Raw genomic sequence first — 22,054 nt, forward strand, 5'->3', positions numbered from 1 at the left:
TGTCTTTTCGTCCTATTGTGTAGTGTTTCTTTATTGAACTAGTGATTTTTTATTGACCCTCAGTGGGTTTTTTTTTCGTTTTAGACTTATTCATGTAAACTTGGTTTTTTTCTAATTGTTAGTTATATGTTTGAAGTGAATATTATTCATATAAATAGTTTTGAATTGTTTTACATTGTCATTTCAGGCCTTTTATAGATGACTATGCCATATAGGCATTGCTCATTGTTGAAAGCTGTACAATGACCTATAGTTGTTAATCTCTGTGTCATTTTGGTCAGTTGTCTCATTGGCAATCATACCACACCTTCTGTTTGATACAACAAAAATGGGTCAATTTCAATAGAACACAGCTCTCCTTTACTGAAGTGTGTTTTTGGTAGCTATGGCAACCAAAAGTATTATAAGAATCAAACAAGATCTCAACATATTTTTATAAACATATTCATACAAATTTTGAACACATAATTATAGTTTGTCTAATCCTTTTTTATCAAGAAAAGAACCAATCAAATTCCTAGTTTCCTTAAGTCTCATAATCAGCTGGTTTGGTATAGCATCTTTGTTCTCCTGTAATCCTTGGCAGCAGCTCAGAAGCAGGTCTATCAATTGTTGCTGATTCTCAGATTTCCCACAATCCTCAGTTCTAGGACGTTTACTTGATGGCTGTGAAAGAAACAAAAAATACTATTGAAAGCTTGCACCGTGAAATATTTGTTGTTTGAGCAATTTTAACATATTTTCTATTTGCCAGGAAACAAATTTGAAAATATACCAAAAGTATGAAAATAATGAATAAATATATAACTTATGTGTCAAGTACATATTCAACTATGGCCGATCAGGGTAGGAAGATTTTGAAAATGAATATCCTGTCATAGAAACACTTGAAAATAAATCATTTTTCAAAAGACAGGATGAAAATTAAAATTCTGCACTAAATAGTCAATCTGCCAAAATTCACCCCCACTCCACCAGAGAAACTGCTTATTCAAATTTGAAAAGGATTTGTTCAATTGGTACAACATTATTTCATAGAAGCAACATGCAATTACTTTTTCCCTTCATGTTTAACTAAGGCGTTATGCAACCTCCTTCTAACCATACAAAATATATCTCATTTCTAGCAAATTTAGTTGATTATTGATTATATGTGTACTTGATACATACAAGTAGAAGACTTTGACAACCTTTAAGTGTTTTACACCCTCCAACAGTCATCTATGACAGTGCAGCTGTCTTTTGTTGTTAACACATATCTAAAAAACCTTTAATGTGACAGTCTGTAAAACATCAACATTTGAATAATTGGAATCTGCCTTATATTTTTCCTTAAGGGTGTCAAATATCTTGTTTTCAATGCAAAAACTGCCAAAATAGCCCCATTTTGAAAACATGTCATTACTATATAAGTATGAGCCATGGCAAAACTAATCATCTCATTGGCAATCATACCAAATCTTTTTTAAGTACTCTATGCAGGATTCTTTACACTTATTTTGAATTCATAACATATAATCTACAAAAAAGTATTTCAATTTGTGAAAAATGTAACTGTTAATCTACTTTCATGTTTTATTGCTGAAGTTTACTGAAACCCGACAATCAACTCAGAATCATGAAACATGTGAAAAAAAAGTAATAAACAGGCTATTATTTAAACTTAGAACTATTTTTAATTATGGAATTTGCACTATTTCTTGTGCTTAAAATTTTTAATAAATTCCATTTTTATTATTTATAATTTCTATACCTCTTGTCCGCAATCATTCCTCTCATCACTGTCATCCTCTTCATCTGTATTATTTAGCAAATTTATCAAATAATCTTTTCTTTTCACAGCTGATGGAAATGGAGTCTTCAAAGAAAAATTAAATTATTTAATGTAGAGTTTACAGAATATATCATATTCTGAAACAGTGCTATTTGTGCACTCTAAATGCATTAACTATACTGTGGATTCATTTATTTTTCGTGGGTACCAATTTTCATGGATTGATGAAAACTTGCATTATCGTGGATATTTGATTTCATGGCTGTGCCAAACGCTGTATATAAAGCCTCTTGAAAATATGTTATTCCTTGAGCATTTCAATTCGTGGTTTACCTGTACCCACGAAAACCATGAAAATTGGTATCCAATGAAAAACAATGAATGCACAGTATTTAAATGATAGCTTTACACATTCGCTGACAGTATAAAGCCTTTTTTATGACCAGACTTTGGGCAATTGATATTATCAATCAGCTGTAGTTGATTATAGTTTTCAAGTAATCATTGTAATCATTAATCAGCCAACAATCTGATTACAAATAAATTAATTTAATCAATTGCTTTTCAAAATATGTTATACCTTAAATTTTGTTATTCATATTTAATAAATGTTTAACTTGTTAAAATAGATTTGTTAACTTAAAGCATTTTTATTGATTTATTAACTTCAGTCAAAAATAAACTGTTACGACAATGAAAGCCATCATAAGCCTAATGTATAAAATATTAGATAGTGTACATATGTTATATTCTAGTTATACGTACTTTTCTTTAACCCTGATTTATTAGCCTTTGTATAAGTATTGTGATTATTGTAACCATCTTATTAACAGATAGATCAATTCAGGTCTGTTTTTATCGCAATTATCAGTTTTTTGTTGCTATAGGGCAATACAATATCAGATAAAAGATACACCAGACATGTGATTATGTGTTATCTAATTAGCAAAAACAAGACGCTGTCAGAGTACTCTGACAGCAAAACATTTCCTGCAGAGATTGAACACTGATCAGTTGAGAAAGTATATACACAACATTTAAGCTTAAAACAGATAAAAATACTTATCAAATAAAAGGAAAAACAAGATGTGTCAAAGCAATACGAATGGCCCCGTCTCAAAATGTTGAAAAATCGTCAATTTCAAGAACACATATAAGATGGTAGTTTGAAACTACAAAGCCCATAATTTCAGTAAAAATTAGCAGAGCAGATCAAAACTTAAACTTGATCTGTAAGACTGTAACTCATCATGTTTAACTCACATACCAAAAATCAGCCCAATATCAAAAGGCGTTTAGAGAAAACTCTGTATAATGGTTTGTTGCAGAATGATGGAATTTCCTACAAGGGTAAAACTATATGGCACTGACAACTTCGTTGCAGGGCCATTAAAATCAGTATGTTCATGTTTCTAGTTTCCTTTCAAAATATGACAGAAATTTCATACAAAGCCATCATGGTTAGACTATTTTTGTTCAACAGGAATCTAATGAAAGACTAATTTAGAAATTATTACACTGATTAGCATGATCAAATGAAACTTGATAACAAATTCTAGGAAGCTCTGATTTCTAGTCCTTGAGAAAATATGACAGAAATTTCATGGGACCAATGGACATATGGACAAACAGGGTTGAAATAGTATACCTCTGACCTTTGGAACAGGTCTTATAATTTAGATAGCATGTGTAAAGTGGTCTTCAAGGAGTTGCATATTAACAAAGTACAATGACAGAAGTGATCACAATGTCTTGCCCAAGCTGGAGGCTGTCATGATACAAAATAACATAATCATTTATGGTGAATGAAAAATATTTTACACTGTCCACACTAGGGACTACATTTGTAGACAACGAAAAACAAATGATGATAATAGTTATCAAAGGTACCAGGATTATAATTTAATATGCCAGACACGCATTTCGTCTTCATAAGACTCATCAGTGACGCTCAGATCAAAATAGTTGTAAAGCCAATCAAGTACAACGCTGAAGAGCATTGAGGACCCAAAATTCCCAAAAGTTGATAACTGTGTCCCTGGACTTAATGCATTGTTTTAGTTGGATGCTCCAATTTTTTAAACAGTTATCAAGTTTTTGTTTATGTGAGAATTACTCATGATAATAATTCTCAAGAACAAATTTTTCTGTCTCCTGTGTCCATATTACACCCTTCCCATGTTATTTTCCTCATTTTGACCTCTTTTATTTTTGACAAGTGTTCACAAAAAAAATTAATAAAAAAATATCCAAATGATAAAAAGGAAATATGTCAAAAATAAACACGAAGAGACAGATAATTTGATCCAATAATTCACCAAACTTCACATTCAGCTTCATGGTTTCAAATATATTTCCCGAAGTGTCACTAAACCTGATTTCAATACCAATTATTGAATATATTTCTAACTTGCCATAGTCTGCATCATCATGTTAATAGCTTATTTTAATGAAAAACTAATACCGGTGTTTGTAAAAATACCAATTATTTCTCTGTAGCTTATTGATTAATTCAACAGGTTATTCAAATGCATATGAAGAAGTTATTAATAAATATAAATAAAGATATATTACAGAGTACAAATATGTCGAGTAATTGATTTGATAACAACACAGAGATGTCAGTATATATTCCAGAAACTGCTGGGTTATATACATTTGTTTTATTATCACAATTGGAACCTCATTAACATCAGCATAACTAATGTAACTATGTTATTAACACATAGTCTTCATCTATATAGAACAGATAAAGAATGTCGGTGGCTTGAAAAGCCTAAATAACGATGAGTTTTCAAATTTAGAAATTGTTTATGAACTACTCTAACAGGAGCAATACATTTCTAGCAAAATTTACAATGTAAGGTCATGTTCATAAATTTTAAGGTTTTCAGATACTGTAAGTCTACCTAGTTCTAAAATTGGTTAAAGGGAGATAACTCTAACTATTTTGGACATTTTCTTGACTTGTATGCATAAAAAACTTGCAGCAGTCAAAATATAATCAAAATTAATTCCTGTGACCCTAAAAGATAAAATACTTTGAAAAAAAGAAAGATTTAAATATAATGCTCGTGTATCAGTTGGTAAGACTAAAACAGGGACTTTTGTAGTAATTAACCTCAGCAATGTCAATGAATTTACACCAGGTTTTTGCGATCATATATTGGTATCATGTCGTCGTTGTACGATGTTAAGTGATATGTCTTATCTTTTTCAAAGGATTATGCCTTGTTCTTTTTCTACCTATATAACATTTTACACAGAAATATATACATGTATATATAGTTCAAATAATAGAATTGAATATGTAAACATAATAAGTACCCTTTCTCATCAAGTTTTTAGAAGTTAGAATAGGAAATCCAGAATATTTAACATCAGAGACGGATTTAGGAGGGGAGGGGTTGATTTTCTAGAAAATAACTAGAGCAGGCCCTCTTTTTTGAAAATTTCAGGATCCACTACTGATGCCCAAAGTCCAAATCATCTATCCAGGTAAGACTCATGAAGTAAAATTAAATGTATCATTTCATTACTATTGCTATGCCTACCTTATTGAGGAATGCTACAACACTGTCCTGAATATTTGTATCATTCTGTATACACTGGGGAACTATGGACTCATGAACTGTGATCTCAGCAAACTTAGTAAATGTTTCTAACGCTTTGTGTTTTATAATACTATTAGTATCTGATAATAAACTGTTGAAAATCTCAGGGATTTTGTTTAATATTTGACTCTGCTGAAAAACAAGAAAAAACATAAATAGTCAAAATGATGGCAATTGAAACATTTGCTTGATTATGAATTTAACACTGAACTATACAACAAAATGCTTTCATTTCCAGTTTTTTTACCGATTTAATTTTCTAGATGGTATCTATGGAAATTGATTTTTTGGCCATTGGACATTTTGTATGAGACTGAGAAAACTGAGAAAAGTATAAGTATGCAACAGAAAAATGTTTATATTAAAATTCAATAATTGTTTGAACAACTGAACACTAGTTGCGGTAGAGGTTAAGGGAACATGATTAATTGGTTCAACAATTTTGATGATTTTAATCAGTCGAGATAAAACAATCTAAAGTGGACAAGGTCATTAAAAAGGACAGGCCACAAAACAATATCTATAGATCAAGTATTACAAATATGTAAGGTTGTTAAAGTAAATTAGAAAGTGTTACTGCAGAATAAAAATAGAAATAAAAATAATCCAAAATCGCCCCTATCATTTCCAGCTTTATTAATGTCAGAATTTTCAAATAAGATCCTATAGGTATGCTTATCTAAATAATGATTTTTGTTAATTCCAATTCAGCAAACTCTGGATTTTTATTTTGTATTCATCATATGGTATTCATTAATTTTGTTATTTTCATCTTTAAGATATGAAATTAAAGATCCATAACTTGTAAATTTACATACCTCAAATGATGGAGAGAGCTTTACAGAACCTAAATGTTGTAGGAACACAGCTACAGATAGTTTAAAATACTGATCTGGTCTTTGTGTCATCACAGTTGATATCAATATTAAAATCTGGAGGTAAAAAAGATATACAAGTTTAAAGTTTTACTGAATAGAATATTTGTACCAACAATGCCAAATAATTTTAATGAAACAAACAAAAAGAACAAAGGAAATGTTTCCTTCAAAATTGCCAAACAACATCTTGTAAATTTCAAGGGAAATAAAGAATTATTATTTTAGCAGCAATATAGGTGTAGATTACTAAAACTTTGAAAAGCATTGGGAAATATTTATACAGCTATCAATTTTAGATGCAATTGACATACTGTGGATTCATTTATTTTTTGTGGAAATTAATTTTAGCGAATAGCGTATTCATAAAACATTTCATTTTCATAGATTTTAAATTTTGTGGTTTTGCCAAAATCTGCAAACAAGCCTATACAAAATTTGTATTTTGTTGAACATTTGAATTTGTAATTTCCCTTTAACCATGAAATCCTTCAAAAATTGGTATCAACGAATAATAATGAATCTACAGTAACAGAAAATCTGTCTTTTTTTCTACGAACCTGTAATATTTCTTTATTATTCAAGTTAGGCAAGATGAAGGAGTATAAATGTATGACCTTTGCAAGACATAATCTAGTAATAGGTAATATCAACCAATCAGAAAAGCTGTTGCAAATCATAACAGTTTTCTCAACAACAGTGGACTGAGCATTGGGCAGGAGATACTTTTCAACAACATCTGAATCATTAAATATATTGAGCAGACAATCTATTGATGAAATCTGTAAAGAGACAAATATAAATTTCCTACAATTTTATACTTTAGGCATTACAATTATACATATTACTTTCTGAAATACCTTGAAAATCTGCCAATTAGTTATTTAGTTGATGTATTACTCAAATGTAATAAGTATATTGATTTGATATTATGCAAAAATTTAGATTTCAATAAAATAGTACGATACAGAGAAGTTTAATCTAAAACATGATTACACTAACTCTTCTTTATAACACATGCTTTTATGCAAAGGGAATTAACTGTAATCATTCTAAATTGACTACCATTTTAGCTTTATAATTCACTCTTTAATTTTTGTCAACAGATTATATCATAGGGAGAAAACTATCCTTATATCAGTTGGAGCTTTTTTTTAGCCAGCTCTGAACACCATATCTTCGAAGATTCTTAAATACTTTTTAAAGGGGAATAATCCTTACATATTTATTGAATGAATAAGAGCATCAAATGTAAAACATGTATAACTGAAAAGATTCTTGCTCCCAACCCATAAATATATAAACTTACAAGAAAAACAAAGCTATCAGGTTTCTTTTCTGTTGTATTGATGAAGTTATAAATATTTTTCACACAATGACCAACAATGTCATCCACTAAACTCCTTGCATTTGTTGATGTAAAACCAGAAATAGACAAAGCTGACCACAGTGTCATGTGATTACTCAGAGGGTATAGTTTGATTATATCAACCTGTAAAAGATACACTATAAATATTATTAACACAATAAATTAATACTGAAAGAGGTAGGTACATGCAAGATCAATATTGGGCCTAAAATTCTGCGAAATTTTAATTCAGTAATAAAAATAAACATATGGTGATGCTAAAATATGCAAAATATCTGTCAAATTCAGTTATGGACAAAACTAATGGTCCTACATCCTACCAATAGTTATATTTTGGCATTGCACAAGATCATGCTTTTCTGATTTTCATAGCTTGTTCCTATAGTGTGTTGTTAAATCACTGCTCAAGGTAAGAAGAGGATTGGGTGCACATGAACATGTTGAACCCAACTATCAGGAGCTTGTTATTAAGTGGTTGTTGTTTGTTGCAGTATATTCATTTTTTTTCTTCATTGAATGTTTTGTATATAAATCAGGTTGTTTGTTTTCTCATTTGAGTATTAAAATTTTGTCATGGCTAAACCTTTTTATAGCTTATTACTCAGTTTGGCTTTTGTGTCATTGTTGAAGACTGTACAGTGACCTAGAGTGACTTAGTGTAAACATATTTTATTAATTAAATTCAGTAATATACACAAATAGACATTTACATAATAATACATGTGAAATAATTAATAGGATCCAGAAACAAGCTGTTAGCTTATATTAATCCGTTTCCTAACTAAAGTATAGTGACTTACATCTTCGTCATTTGGTCTATGGAGATTAAATCAAGTAAATTAGCAGAAAATTAAACTAGAGGCTCATAAGAGCCGGTGTTGCTCACCTTGGTCTATGTGCATACATGTATTAAACAAAGGACACAGATGGATTCATGACAAAATTGTGTTTTGATGATGGTAATGTGTTAGTAGATCTTACTTTACTGAAAATTCTTGCTACTTACAATTTTCTCTTTCTATAATAAGCTTGGCCCTTTAGTTACACAGAGGAAAATATTTTGTAAAAATTTACAAAAATTTATAAAATTAATGAAAATTGTTAAAAATTGACTATAAAGGACAATAACTCTTTGAGGGGGTCAACAAACCATTTAGGTGATGTCGACTTATTTGTAGATCTTACTTTGCTGAACATTATTGCTGTTTAGAGTTTATCTCTATCTATACTAATATTCAAGATAATAACCAAAAACGGCAAATTCTTTAAAAATTACCAATTGTGGGGCAGCAACTCATTGTCCAATTCATCTGAAAATTTCAGAGCAGATAAATATTGACTAGATAAACAATTTATTCCCTTTCAGAGTTATAAGCCAAAATCTACATTTTACCCCTATGTTCTGTTTTAAGCCATGGCGGCCATCTTTGTTGGTTGGCCGGGTCACAGGACACATTTTTTAAACTAGATACTCCAATGATGATTGTGGCTAAGTTTGATAAAATTTGGCCTAGTAGTTTCAGAGGAGAAGATTTTAGTAAAAGTTAACAGACGACGCCGACGACGGACGACGGATGCAAAGTGATGAGAAAAGCTCACTTGGCCCTTCGGGCCAGGTGAGCTAAAAGCAAGAGGAGCAAATATCCAGAGAAGTTCATTGATATTTTTTTTTATAAACATGGGCTGTTTAAGAACTTGACATATTCTACAAAACCTGTCTTTTGATGAAAGCTATGTTAACCTCTAGATTCTTTTGAATATTTGTATCATATGTTGACCTATATCCCACATACCTTATATTTTTAAACAATAACTGTGGATTCATTTATTTTGTGGATTGAGGAAAACTTGCTTTTTCATGAATATTTGATTGTGTGGTTTCGCCAAACTCTGCATAGAAAGCCGTTAAAAAAATTGTTATTAATAGAACATTTGTATTCTTGGTTTGCCTGTACCCATGATACTGGCGAAATTGGTATCATACAAATAATAAAGAAATCCACAGTATAAGGGGCGGATAATTGTTATTTAAGTACCTGATGTTCTTTGGCTAGGAATTTAATCATTCTATTGACCAGTACAGTCACATTTCTGTATTGTATTGTATGACCCTGTATATTCTTCATGATCTCTAACAGTAATTTTACATGGCTGTCACACAATTCTGCAGATCCATATCTTAATAAAAATTTATTAACATTAATGTAGCAAAAGTGTATATGACATATTTAATAATTAAGTTTACTTGCCCTATTTGTTTCTACCAGAAGGCAGGACGGACTGGTATATATATATTTGTCAGCTGTAAGATCAGAATTCCATACTTACTTACAGATTACAGGAACTATATCATCTTTTTGGTGTTCATGAGAAATGTGTTAACCGTATTTAGACACAGAAGATGTTAATTAAACAGATATATGAACAATCTAATAAAAAAGAAAGAATATGGGGTATCTATGATGACTTTGTTTTAGACCAGCAGAGCTTGAATCTTACTAAGCAAGTACTAAGTGTAAGAGTCTACTGGGAAAATGCCATTTAATCTAGAAATATTGTTCTGACTGGGAAACAACTTGTCTTTGCTATCACTGAATATTGCCTACTTTGATGGAGGGTCAAGCAAATACTATTTTTTATAATCTTCGGTATCATTTTGTCAAAGATGAAACTAAAGTGTTTACAAGGATACAACTTTCTCTATGATTGAAAGTTTTAATATCCAAGTCAAATTGTTAATGTTCTATTCTTCTCACGAAGCACACCACCCATTAAACTTTGATGATGAAATAAAACTTCTTTTCCCTCATATTCACCAATACCTCAATAAACAGCTGCGCCATGAGCGCATGATACGCCCGACGTCTTGTGTGGAAGTTTTATGCAATAATCATAAATAGTTTCTGAGAAAATTTTAACAATAAGCATTTATTGTTTTTGAGACACGGTGGGACATGTGAACCCCCCCCCCCCCCCCCCAAATCCTGTTTTTTTTTTACAAAAAACTAAATACATGTATCACTAATATAAATAAAATTTTGAATCAAACCAAAAAGTATACAGATCTTTAGATTAATATAACAAATAAGTGTGTAAAAATTCAAGCAATAATCATAATCATAAATTGTTTTTAAGATACAGCACGACATGTAAAAAAAGCATCCTCTTTTAACAAAATACTCAATAACTCAAAATTAAATTTTGAATCATCACCAAAAAGTATACAGATCTTTAGATTAATATAACAAAGAAGTGTGTAAAGTTTATATCAATAATCATAAATTGTTTTTGAGATACGGCACGACATATAAAAACCCCCTCCCACTTTTTTACAAAATACTCAATAACTCCAAAATAAAATTTTGAATCATCACCAAAAAGTATACAGATCTTAAGATTGATATAACAAAGAAGTATGTAAAGTCTAAAGCAATAACCATAAGTCATTTTGGAGTTACGGTGCGACATGTAAAAAAAACCTCCCCCCTTTTTTTACAAAATACTCAAAACTCCAAAACGAAATTTTGTATCATCACCAAAAAGTATACAGATATTAAGATTAATATAACAAAGAAGTGTTAAAGTTTTAAGCAATAATCAAGAATCGTTTTTGAGATACGGTGCGACATGTGTCACACAAAGTGCTGTAACTCAAAAAGTTTAAATCTTATTTTCACCAATAGTATACAGATCATTTGACCATCATAAGAAACAACTATATTAAGTTTCATGAAATTTGGATAAGTTGTTTTCAAGTTACAGTGCAACATGTTTACGCCGGCAAGACAGACGGATGTACAGACGGCCAGACAGACAGACGGACATTTGTATACCATAATATGTCCCGTCAAAATTTTGACGGGGATATAAAAAATGTTTGTATCCTAATTTTCCCACTTTAAACAACTATATATATATATATATATAATACTGACCTAACAAGGAAACACCAAGCATCTGTAGCCAGCTGTGAACAGACTGGACTTGTCGATAATAAATTAACTAATAATACTTCCTCCTGGGGGTAAAAAAGAAAATAACTATGTACTAGGAAAAACTTCTTCAGAATTCATAAATTGTACACATGCTTTAACTACTCTTTCCAGAGCAAAATGCTATATAAAGTCAATGGTGAAACACTACTATTAAAATATTTCAATTATATATAGTAAAGCAATAAAAAAAATACTGCAAAATCAATATCAGTTACACTTAAAATCAATGTCTTTTTTACTGTCTAATTAGGTTCAATGTTAAAAAGTGTTGTACTTTATGTAGTTAAGTAAGTAAAAATCCAAGTTTTACATATGCACGATATTTTTCTACTCAGGAAAGTCGCAAAAATTAGTTGGTTCACAGTAAACATTTCTGACATTGTAGAACTAAGCAGCATTAACAATCTGCTGTAATTAATAAAACATACCAGTTTATGAAAATGTTTTACTGGTAAACTTCCAATAAAACCACAGAAGTGCACACATATTTCATCATACAAACACACCTCCCTGTAAAGAATAAAAGAATTTTCAGTGAGCTCACATACCCCCTACCCCACATAATCTATATAGTATAAATAACAAGTCCCTTTTTCAAACACAGTACCTAAACTGAAATATCTTTCCTGCTATATTTATGTTGAAAGTCTGTAATATGAAGGTTTAAATATAAGTATCAGATAAACTTAACATTATCAATGAAAATGAGGTCAAGGTCAGATGAATCATGCCATGACAGACAGACATGTACACCTTAAAATCATTCCATACACCAAATATTGTAAACCTATTGCTTATAGTATCTGATAACCTGACAAAACCATAAAAAAAATAACATTAACCAATTAACCATGAAACTGAGGTCAAGGTCATGTTCACCTTCCATTCTATCCATACACAAAATATAGTGGCCCTATTGCTTATAGTATCTGAGAAATAAACCAAACCACAAAAAATAAGCATTGTTCAATGAATAATGAAAAGATTGCTGCCTTACTAATATAAACCCAACATTTCTTTTATTTCTAACAAATAACCTATAGAAGACCGTATTTGTACATACTTGTCTTTTTTACTGGTACTGGATAGCCCTGGAACATTAACAGGTAAAATCACCTCCACTGAACCTAAATGTAAAAATAACATACTCACTGATTCTTACAAAACATCTTTTATATTAACCATACACTACAAAGTTGTTTGAAAAAGCAATTTAAGTAAACACAAGAATGCACACGCTGAAATGTCTCGCCTTCTATACTAATCATTGATATTATGTTGATAGTCCTAAGTATAAAGCTAAGCTTTATTACAACTGTCACATAAACTTAACATTAACCAAGATAACTAAACAAAGACCAATGAACCTTGAAAAAGAGGTCCAGGTCAGATGAACCATGCCAGGCAGACAGGTACAGCTAACAATGCTTCTATACAACATATATAGTTGACACATTACTTATAGTTTAAGAAAAATAGACCAAAACACAAAAACTTAACACTGTGCAATGAACCGTGAAAATGAGGTCACGGTTAAATAAAACCTGCTCTACTGACATTAAAGATCATAAAATATTTCCATACACCAAATATAGTTGACCTATGGCATATAGCATTAGATAAAAAGACCATAACTCAAAAACTTAACTTTGACCACTGAACCATGAAAATGAGGTCAAGGTCACATGACATCTGCCCGCTAGACATGTACACTTAACAATCATTCCATACAACAAATATAGTAGACCTATTGCATATGGTATGAGAAAAACAGACCAAAACACAACAAGAGGCTCTCAAGAGCCTGAATCGCTCACCTGAATTTTTTTGGTTTAATCTCTCATCAATGATTATTTTGGCTTTTCAATTTATTTAAATGTTCTTTGAATCGTCCTATTTTCTTCAAAAGCAAAAAAAAATCATTTTCTCCTATGTTCTATTTTAGCCATAGGAGCTATGTTTCTTGACATACAAGGAAATGAAATATAAAATTTATACTAGATACTCTGAAACTCTGAAACTCATTTAGCCTAAGTTTGGCTGAAATTGATACAGCAGTTTCATAAGAGAAGATTTTTTAAAGTAAGTCAACATGATGAACAAATTGTGAAAAAAGTCTTTAAAGGGCAATAACTCATAAAGAGGTCAATTGACAATTTTGGTCAAATTGACTTATTTGTAGATCTTACTTTGCTGATCATATTTGCTGTTTACAGTTTATCTTTATCTATAATAATATTCAAGATAATGACCAAAAACTGCAAAATTTCCTTAAAATTACCAATTAAGTGGCAGCAACCCAACAATTGGATGTTTGATTCATCTGAAAATTTCAGGGCTGATAGATATTGACCTAATGAACATTTTTACTCCATGTCAGATTTGCTCTAAATGCTTTCGTTTTTGAGATATAAGCCAAAAACTGCATTTGACCCCTATGTTCTATTTTAAGTAACGGTGGCCATCTTTTTTGACGGATCAAAAATCAAAGCACACACTTTGTGCAGGATAATCTAAGGAACAATCATGCTAAGTTTTAACCAAATCCATTCAGTAGTTTCAGAGGAGAAGATTTTTTAAAGTTAGCAAATATGATGAACAAATTGTGAAAAATTGTCATTAAAGGACAATAACCCCTTAAGGGGTCAATTGACAATTTTGGTCATATTAACTTATTTGTAGATTTTACTTTGCTGATCTTTTTTGCTGTTTTACAGTTTATCTTTATCTATAATAATATTCAAGATAATGACCAAAAACTGCAAAATTTCCTTAAAATTACCAATTAAGTGGCAGCAACCCAACAATGGTTTGTTTGATTCATCTGAAAATTTCAGGGCTGATAGATCTTGACCTAATGAACATTTTTACCACATGTCAGATTTGCTCTAAATGCTTTCGTTTTTGAGATATAAGCCAAAAACTGCATTTGACCCCTATGTTCTATTTTAAGTAACGGCGGCCATGTTTTTTGACGGATCAAAAATCGAAGCGCACATTTTGTGCAGGATATACTAAGGAACAATCATGTTAAGTTTCATTCAAATCCATTCAGTAGTTTCAGAGGAGAAGATGTTTGAAAAATTGATAACGACGACGACGACGACGGACGCCAAGTGATGAGAAAAGCTCACATGGCCTTTTAGGCCAGGTGAGCTAAAAATTTAACTATAACCACTGAACCATGAAAATGAGGTCAAGGTCAGATGACACCTGCCAGTTGGACATGTACACCTCACAGTCCTTCCATACACCGAATATACTAGCCCTATTGCTTATAGTATCTGAGATATGGACTTGACCACCAAAACTTAACCTTGTTCACTGATCCATGAAATGAGGTCGAGGTCAAGTGAAAACTGTCTGACAGACACGAGGACCTTGCAAGGTACGCACATATCAAATATAGTTATCCTATTACTTATAATAAGAAAGAATTTAACATTACAAAAAATTTGAACTTTTTTTTCAAGTGGTCACTGAACCATGAAAATGAGGTCAAGGACATTGGACATGTGACTGACAGAAACTTTGTAACATGAAGCATCTATATACAAAGTATGAAGCATCCAGGTCTTCCACCTTCTAAAATATAAAGCTTTTAAGAAGTGAGCTAACGCCGCCGCTGTAGCCGCCGCCGCCGGATCACTATCCCTATGTCGAGCTTTCTGCAACAAAAGTTGCAGGCTCGACAAAAATTGTACCTCTATATTGAACTTTGTAGTATTTGAAGGAACTGTTTCCACCATCTTAACAAGAGGCTCTCAAGAGCCTGAATCGCTCACCTGAATTTTTTTGGTTTAATCTCTCATCAATGATTATTTTGGCTTTTCAATTTATTTAAATGTTCTTTGAATCGTCCTATTTTCTTCAAAAGCAAAAAAAAAATCATTTTCTCCTATGTTCTATTTTAGCCATAGGAGCTATGTTTCTTGACATACAAGGAAATGAAATATAAAATTTATACTAGATACTCTGAAACTCTGAAACTCATTTAGCCTAAGTTTGGCTGAAATTGATACAGCAGTTTCATAAGAGAAGATTTTTTAAAGTAAGTCAACATGATGAACAAATTGTGAAAAAAGTCTTTAAAGGGCAATAACTCCTAAAGAGGTCAATTGACAATTTTGGTCAAATTGACTTATTTGTAGATCTTACTTTGCTGATCATATTTGCTGTTTACAGTTTATCTTTATCTATAATAATATTCAAGATAATGACCAAAAACTGCAAAATTTCCTTAAAATTACCAATTAAGTGGCAGCAACCCAACAATTGGATGTTTGATTCACCTGAAAATTTCAGGGCTGATAGATATTGACCTAATGAACATTTTTACTCCATGTCAGATTTGCTCTTAATGCTTTCGTTTTTGAGATATAAGCCAAAAACTGCATTTGACCCCTATGTTCTATTTTAAGTAACGGCGGCCATGTTTTTTGACGGATCAAAAATCAAAGCACACACTTTGTGCAGGATAATCTAAGGAACAACCATGCTAAGTTTTAACCAAATCCATTCAAAAGTTTCAGGAGAAGATTTTTTAAAGTTAGCAAATATGATGAACAAATTGTGAAAAATTGTCATTAAAGGACAATAACCCCTTAAGGGGTCAATTGACAATTTTGGTCATATTAACTTATTTGTAGATCATACTTTGCTGATCTTTTTTGCTGTTTACAGTTTATCTTTATCTATAATAATATTCAAGATAATGACCAAAAACTGCAAAATTTCCTTAAAATTACCAATTAAGTGGCAGCAACCCAACAATGATTTGTTTGATTCATCTGAAAATTTCAGGGCTGATAGATCTTGACCTAATGAACATTTTTACTCCATGTCAGATTTGCTCTAAATGCTTTCGTTTTTGAGATATAAGCCAAAAACTGCATTTGACCCCTATGTTCTATTTTAAGTAACGGCGGCCATGTTTTTTGACGGATCAAAAATCGAAGCGCACATTTTGTGCAGGATATACTAAGGAACAATCATGTTAAGTTTCATTCAAATCCATTCAGTAGTTTCAGAGGAGAAGATTTTTTAAAGTTAGCAAATATGATGAACAAATTGTGAAAAATTGTCATTAAAGGACAATAACCCCTTAAGGGGTCAATTGACAATTTTGGTCATATTAACTTATTTGTAGATTTTACTTTGCTGATCTTTTTTGCTGTTTACAGTTTATCTTTATCTATAATAATATTCAAGATAATGACCAAAAACTGCAAAATTTCCTTAAAATTACCAATTAAGTGGCAGCAACCCAACAATGGTTTGTTTGATTCATCTGAAAATTTCAGGGCTGATAGATCTTGACCTAATGAACATTTTTACTCCATGTCAGATTTGCTCTAAATGCTTTCGTTTTTGAGATATAAGCCAAAAACTGCATTTGACCCCTATGTTCTATTTTAAGTAACGGCGGCCATGTTTTTTGACGGATCAAAAATCGAAGTGCACATTTTGTGCAGGATATACTAAGGAACAATCATGTTAAGTTTCATTCAAATCCATTCAGTAGTTTCAGAGGAGAAGATGTTTGAAAAATTGTTAACGACGACAGACGACGACGACGACGATGGACGCCAAGTGATGAGAAAAGCTCACATGGCCTTTTAGGCCAGGTGAGCTAATAATATGATAGGCAGTGATTAACAAAAAAAGTACATATGGCAGGTTGGGTTGAATTATTGATATACTTGGTTTTATTACTCAAATACAAAAATGTACTTTCAACATTCTCTTTATTCTGCTTAATCATCAGACAATAACAATTCAAAAAGAATCCATTAGAAAAATCAATGGACCAATACAGAAATTCTGATCTTTTTAATCATGTAATGCAGTATATGATCTCTAGACAAATCAAAATGTCCAAAACAGAGTTGGTCCCATAATGCAACATTATTCTAAATACTAATTCTATTTCTCTGTATGGAAACTTACATTTGTTTAGGAGATAGAAAATTGTCTGTATTAGACTGTGGGCTGGGCTGTCTTCTGGGTGGTTATTTGGTGACAACCATCTTTCCTTTTCAATATCTGTAAATGATACCAAAAGTATTATCACTAGTTTATAACGTCAACTGTTTCATTCAAAACAAAAAGACATTTTGCAAGAAACCAAATACTGGAAAACTTTAATTTCCGATCATTTTAGATAAGTTTTGTATGAACAAGTTTTTATGTTAAAGCATAAAATAAGTTAATAAGTATTAAGGAGTGGATTTATTTTATTTTTTTAAATCAAAATATGTAAATGGGCAGTTCTAATTTTAAACTTTACATCTTTTTTCAGTTTCAAACATGTGGAGGATTCAGAAAAACTAAAAAAAATTGGTTAGAAATAAATTAACTTAGCTTGATAATAATAGCCAATTTTTGTCTTCCCATACATGAATTCTCAGATTTTTTCCCATGTGAAGTAACATAACCTTCGGCAACAAACTAGAAATTTAATTAGCTTGTGATTAACATAACTGAATGAAATATTATTTGTTGGAAATAAGTTATAGATTTGTAAAAAATATAAAATATGTACATATGCATGCATGGGTTCAATAATTTCAATAACATTAAAATAATATGAAACTCATTTCATATGACTTTAAGCACAAATAAATTGAGCAAGTGCCGAGATTTTATTTGAATTAGATTGGAACTTTACCTGATAGTTTGGGAATTGAATTCATCACATGAATCGTAAGCAATAAATGAGGCAAGCTGTCAGAAACAGTCAAGTCGTCAACTGAAATCAAACAGAAATTTTTCTGATGAACCTATGCTAGAAAACAGAAATAATTTAACTATATTGTTGTTAAGTACAAATATGTATGTGCTATAATACACATGGCCACAGCTCTGATGGACAGTTATCTTTCTTATACATGTGAAACCCTTCAAAATTAAAAAAATCTGCTGTTACATTTGTTTTTCAGTCATCCAATGCAACAATCTTAACATTAGTAATCGATGATTGCATTCATAATGATTGTTTGCCTCCTTCTGCATAATTTAATTAAATTAATTAATGTTGAAAAACATTTAATATAGGTCATAGTGACCTACATTTGCCTGGATAGAGATCTTCTCCTTAAGAGACAATCCACTTACTTATTGGTACCAAGACAAGAATAATTAACAGAAAACTTGATGAAAAGGCAATAGAGTATGAAATGTACGACACAGCAACTTACTTCTGCCCTGATGAAAGGGCAATAGATTATGAAATGTAAGACACAGCAACTTACTTCTGCCCTGATGAAAGGGCAATAGAGTATGAAATGTAAGACACAGCAACTTACTTCTGCTCTGATGCTAACAATCTTTTCTAAAATACTGAATATATTTTTGGTCATCAGCTTAACCACTATTTCTATATCATATCTTTTTCATCAAACTGGGGATCAGAATATTTCTTTTTGTTCACTTGGTGAATTTTGGACCATTTGTTCACTTAATTTGAAATAATCACAAAGTTCCATGTAACTTTTTCGAATGAAAGACACAATAAAGTTTTTCTAAAGTCGCATTCTTGAGAAAAAAAATTCTATATCTGTATTTTCATGATAAATGGAGTTAGTTTATTTCTTTTGCAGTTGACATTAATACATTCTTTTGTTAAAGATTTTAGACATCAGTAATTTTGTCAACCTGTATAGAATTTTAAAAAACTTTGTCATAGGTAAAAACAGAATCAAAATTTTGAAAATATATTTCTATATTAATCTGTATATTACTGATAAGAGTGATCTACATTTCATTTTAACACTGACAGCAGCTATCACAAAACACTTTACATTTTTTTTTAATATAACCTCATCAGCAACTTTCAAAATCCAAACATTTGAAATCCAATGATGCATAAATACATGAAAACTTTCTGGAGCTAAACGACCATAGATACTTGAAAGAAACCAAGCTCCTGCAGGACAAACTTTGATTGCATAAATTTAAAAAAAAAAAAAAATTGTTAGAGAATTTAAATAAAGATTTTATAAATCATGTCCCATTCTTGTTTCTTGATTTTTGAGTACAACTATAGCAAAAATAACTATGTGCATGTGAGTATTTGTTTTCTAACCAACTGACTTTGTAAACATCTGCTGTAGTTCACCAAGTAGAATACATGAATATATTTGTACCTTGTTACTAGTAAGTCAAGTTGACAAATTTGTTTTGTTGTCCTTGTATGTTCTTTCTATACCACAACTTCTATTAAATAAGTTTAATTAACACGCACAAATTATTATATAAAAAAAAAGCCATTATTCAGTCTAACCACAACTTTTATAAATTTAGGTCAAATTAAAACGCACAAATTCATATGAAAAAAGCCATTATTCAGTCTGACCACGACTTCTATAAATGTAGGTTAAATTAAGACGCACAAATTCATATGAAAAAAGCCATTATTCAGTCTGACCACGACTTCTATAAATGTAGGTTAAATTAAGACGCACAAATTTATATGATAAGCCGTTATTTGGTCTACATCACCTGTTTCAAATATAAGATGTAAAAAATTAATAATTAGTAGGATATTGACCCATGAAATGTTCTCTTCAATTAAATGCTGATGCAGTTTTCCTTTACACATTAGAATACTTTGTTAAGGAATATTTTATGGAAAAATTTCCTCTGAGCTACCATACCTTGTGCAATGGTCTAATATGTTCAACTTGCTTATATTTTATTTGTTTCAACAAATCAAGACATTTTCATTCTTTCAGCATTCAAATATTAACAGTTTGAATGTAAAAAAAATTATAAACAAGTACAGATGCCATAATAGATTTTTTGTACTAATAGATCCGGCTTGACTGTGGCAGGACAAAAGTAATTAGTGGAACAGCCATAATTTAACATGTTAAGTAGTTAAGTATACCTCTGCTATTTTCAAAATTTACAATTTGGTTAAAACAAGGAATTATTTTAATCTCTCTCCTAAACTAAACAAAGACCAATGAACCTTGAAAATGAGGTCAAGGTCAGATTAACCATGCCAGGCAGACATGTACAGCTAACAATGCTTCTATACAACATATATAGTTGACCTATTACTTATAGTTTAAGAAAATAGACCAAAACACAAAAACTTAACACTGTGCAATGAACCATGAAAATGAGGTCAAGGTCAAATAAAACCTGAGCGACTGACATAAAGATCATAAAATATTTCCATACACCAAATATAGTTGACCTATGGCATATAGTATTAGATAAAAAGACCAAAACTCAAAAACTTAACTTTGACCACCGAACCATGAAAATGAGGTCAAGGTCCTATGACATCTGCCCACTAGACATGTACACCTAACAATCATTCCATACAACAAATATAGTAGACCTATTGCATATAGTATGAGAAAAACAGACCAAAACACAAAAATTTAACTATAACCACTGAACCATGAAAATGAGGTCAAGGTCAGATGACACCTGCCAGTTGGACATGTACACCTTACAGTCCTTCCATAGGATGAATATACTAGCCCTATTGCTTATAGTATCTGAGATATGGACTTGACCACCAAAACTTAACCTTGTTCACTGATCCATGAAATGTGATCGAAGTCAAGTGAAAACTGTCTGACAGACATGAGGACCTTGCAAGGTACGCACATTTCAAATATAGTTATCCTATTACTTATAATAAGAGAGAATTCAACATCACAAAAAATCTGAACTTTTTTTTTCAAGTGGTCACTGAACCATGAAAATGAGGTCAAGGACATTGGACATGTGACTGACGGAAACTTCGTAACATGAGGCATCTATATACAAAGTATGAAGTAGCCAGGTCTTCAACCTTCTAAAATATAAAGCTTTTAAGAAGTTAGCTAATGCCGCCGCCGGATCACTATCCTTATGTCGTCCTTTCTGCAACAAAAGTTGCAGGCTCGACAAAAACTGACTTAAAGAAAAATAAAGTGGCTTTGACTTGATTATAGAAAGAATAGATAGTACTACACAACCAATACTTGTCCTTTACCTTTATTGTACGCAGTTTATATATATTTCTGCCCTACCATATATATATCAGTGTAGTCTGACCTCTTACAACATGTACCATGTTTGTATACTAAGATATATTGGGTACAAATTTCCTAGTCTGTTGTTTTATATAATAGGTGTTACAACCCCAAAGTACATCTGTCACATTACTTTTTTCCCTTTGCTTTTTTACAATTTTACATAATAAAATTGAGAATGGAAATGGGGAATGTGTCAAAGAGACAACAACTTGACCATAGAAAAAACAACAGCAGATGGTCACCAACAGGTCTTCAATGTAGCGAGAAATTCCTGCACCCGGAGGCGTCCCTCAGCTACATAGCTTTATTACACAACTATTAAATTATATTTTAAAACATAACAGTCAGCTGTTTTCTTTGTACCCGAGCAATGAGTTACTGAACATT

At 31.1% G+C, this 22,054-nt stretch overlaps 1 protein-coding gene across 4 annotated transcripts in view; it reads right to left on the minus strand.

Annotated features, from left to right (window-relative positions):
* Nucleotides 1–415: 415 nt before the first annotated feature.
* LOC139510208 (FIGNL1-interacting regulator of recombination and mitosis-like) overlaps nucleotides 416–22,054 on the minus strand; it is a 70,300-nt gene continuing 48,661 nt past the window's right edge. For 2 of the 4 annotated variants that reach the window (XM_071296671.1, XM_071296672.1), the window contains exons 13-24: nucleotides 18,298–18,378; nucleotides 17,577–17,672; nucleotides 12,691–12,754; nucleotides 12,056–12,137; nucleotides 11,568–11,650; nucleotides 9,669–9,810; nucleotides 7,573–7,755; nucleotides 6,824–7,045; nucleotides 6,207–6,320; nucleotides 5,329–5,520; nucleotides 1,754–1,858; nucleotides 416–666 (exon numbers count right to left, since the gene is read on the minus strand). In XM_071296671.1, the coding sequence (XP_071152772.1) occupies nucleotides 469–666; nucleotides 1,754–1,858; nucleotides 5,329–5,520; nucleotides 6,207–6,320; nucleotides 6,824–7,045; nucleotides 7,573–7,755; nucleotides 9,669–9,810; nucleotides 11,568–11,650; nucleotides 12,056–12,137; nucleotides 12,691–12,754; nucleotides 17,577–17,672; nucleotides 18,298–18,378 (1,562 nt within the window). In that variant the 3' untranslated portion in view covers nucleotides 416–468. The remainder of the gene's footprint in view (nucleotides 667–1,753; nucleotides 1,859–5,328; nucleotides 5,521–6,206; nucleotides 6,321–6,823; nucleotides 7,046–7,572; nucleotides 7,756–9,668; nucleotides 9,811–11,567; nucleotides 11,651–12,055; nucleotides 12,138–12,690; nucleotides 12,755–17,576; nucleotides 17,673–18,297; nucleotides 18,379–22,054) is intronic. The other 2 variants (XM_071296673.1, XM_071296674.1) reach the window with 1 other exon arrangement.

Source organism: Mytilus edulis, chromosome 2 (genome assembly GCF_963676685.1).
Source record: "Mytilus edulis chromosome 2, xbMytEdul2.2, whole genome shotgun sequence".
Lineage (NCBI taxonomy): Eukaryota > Metazoa > Mollusca > Bivalvia > Mytilida > Mytilidae > Mytilus > Mytilus edulis.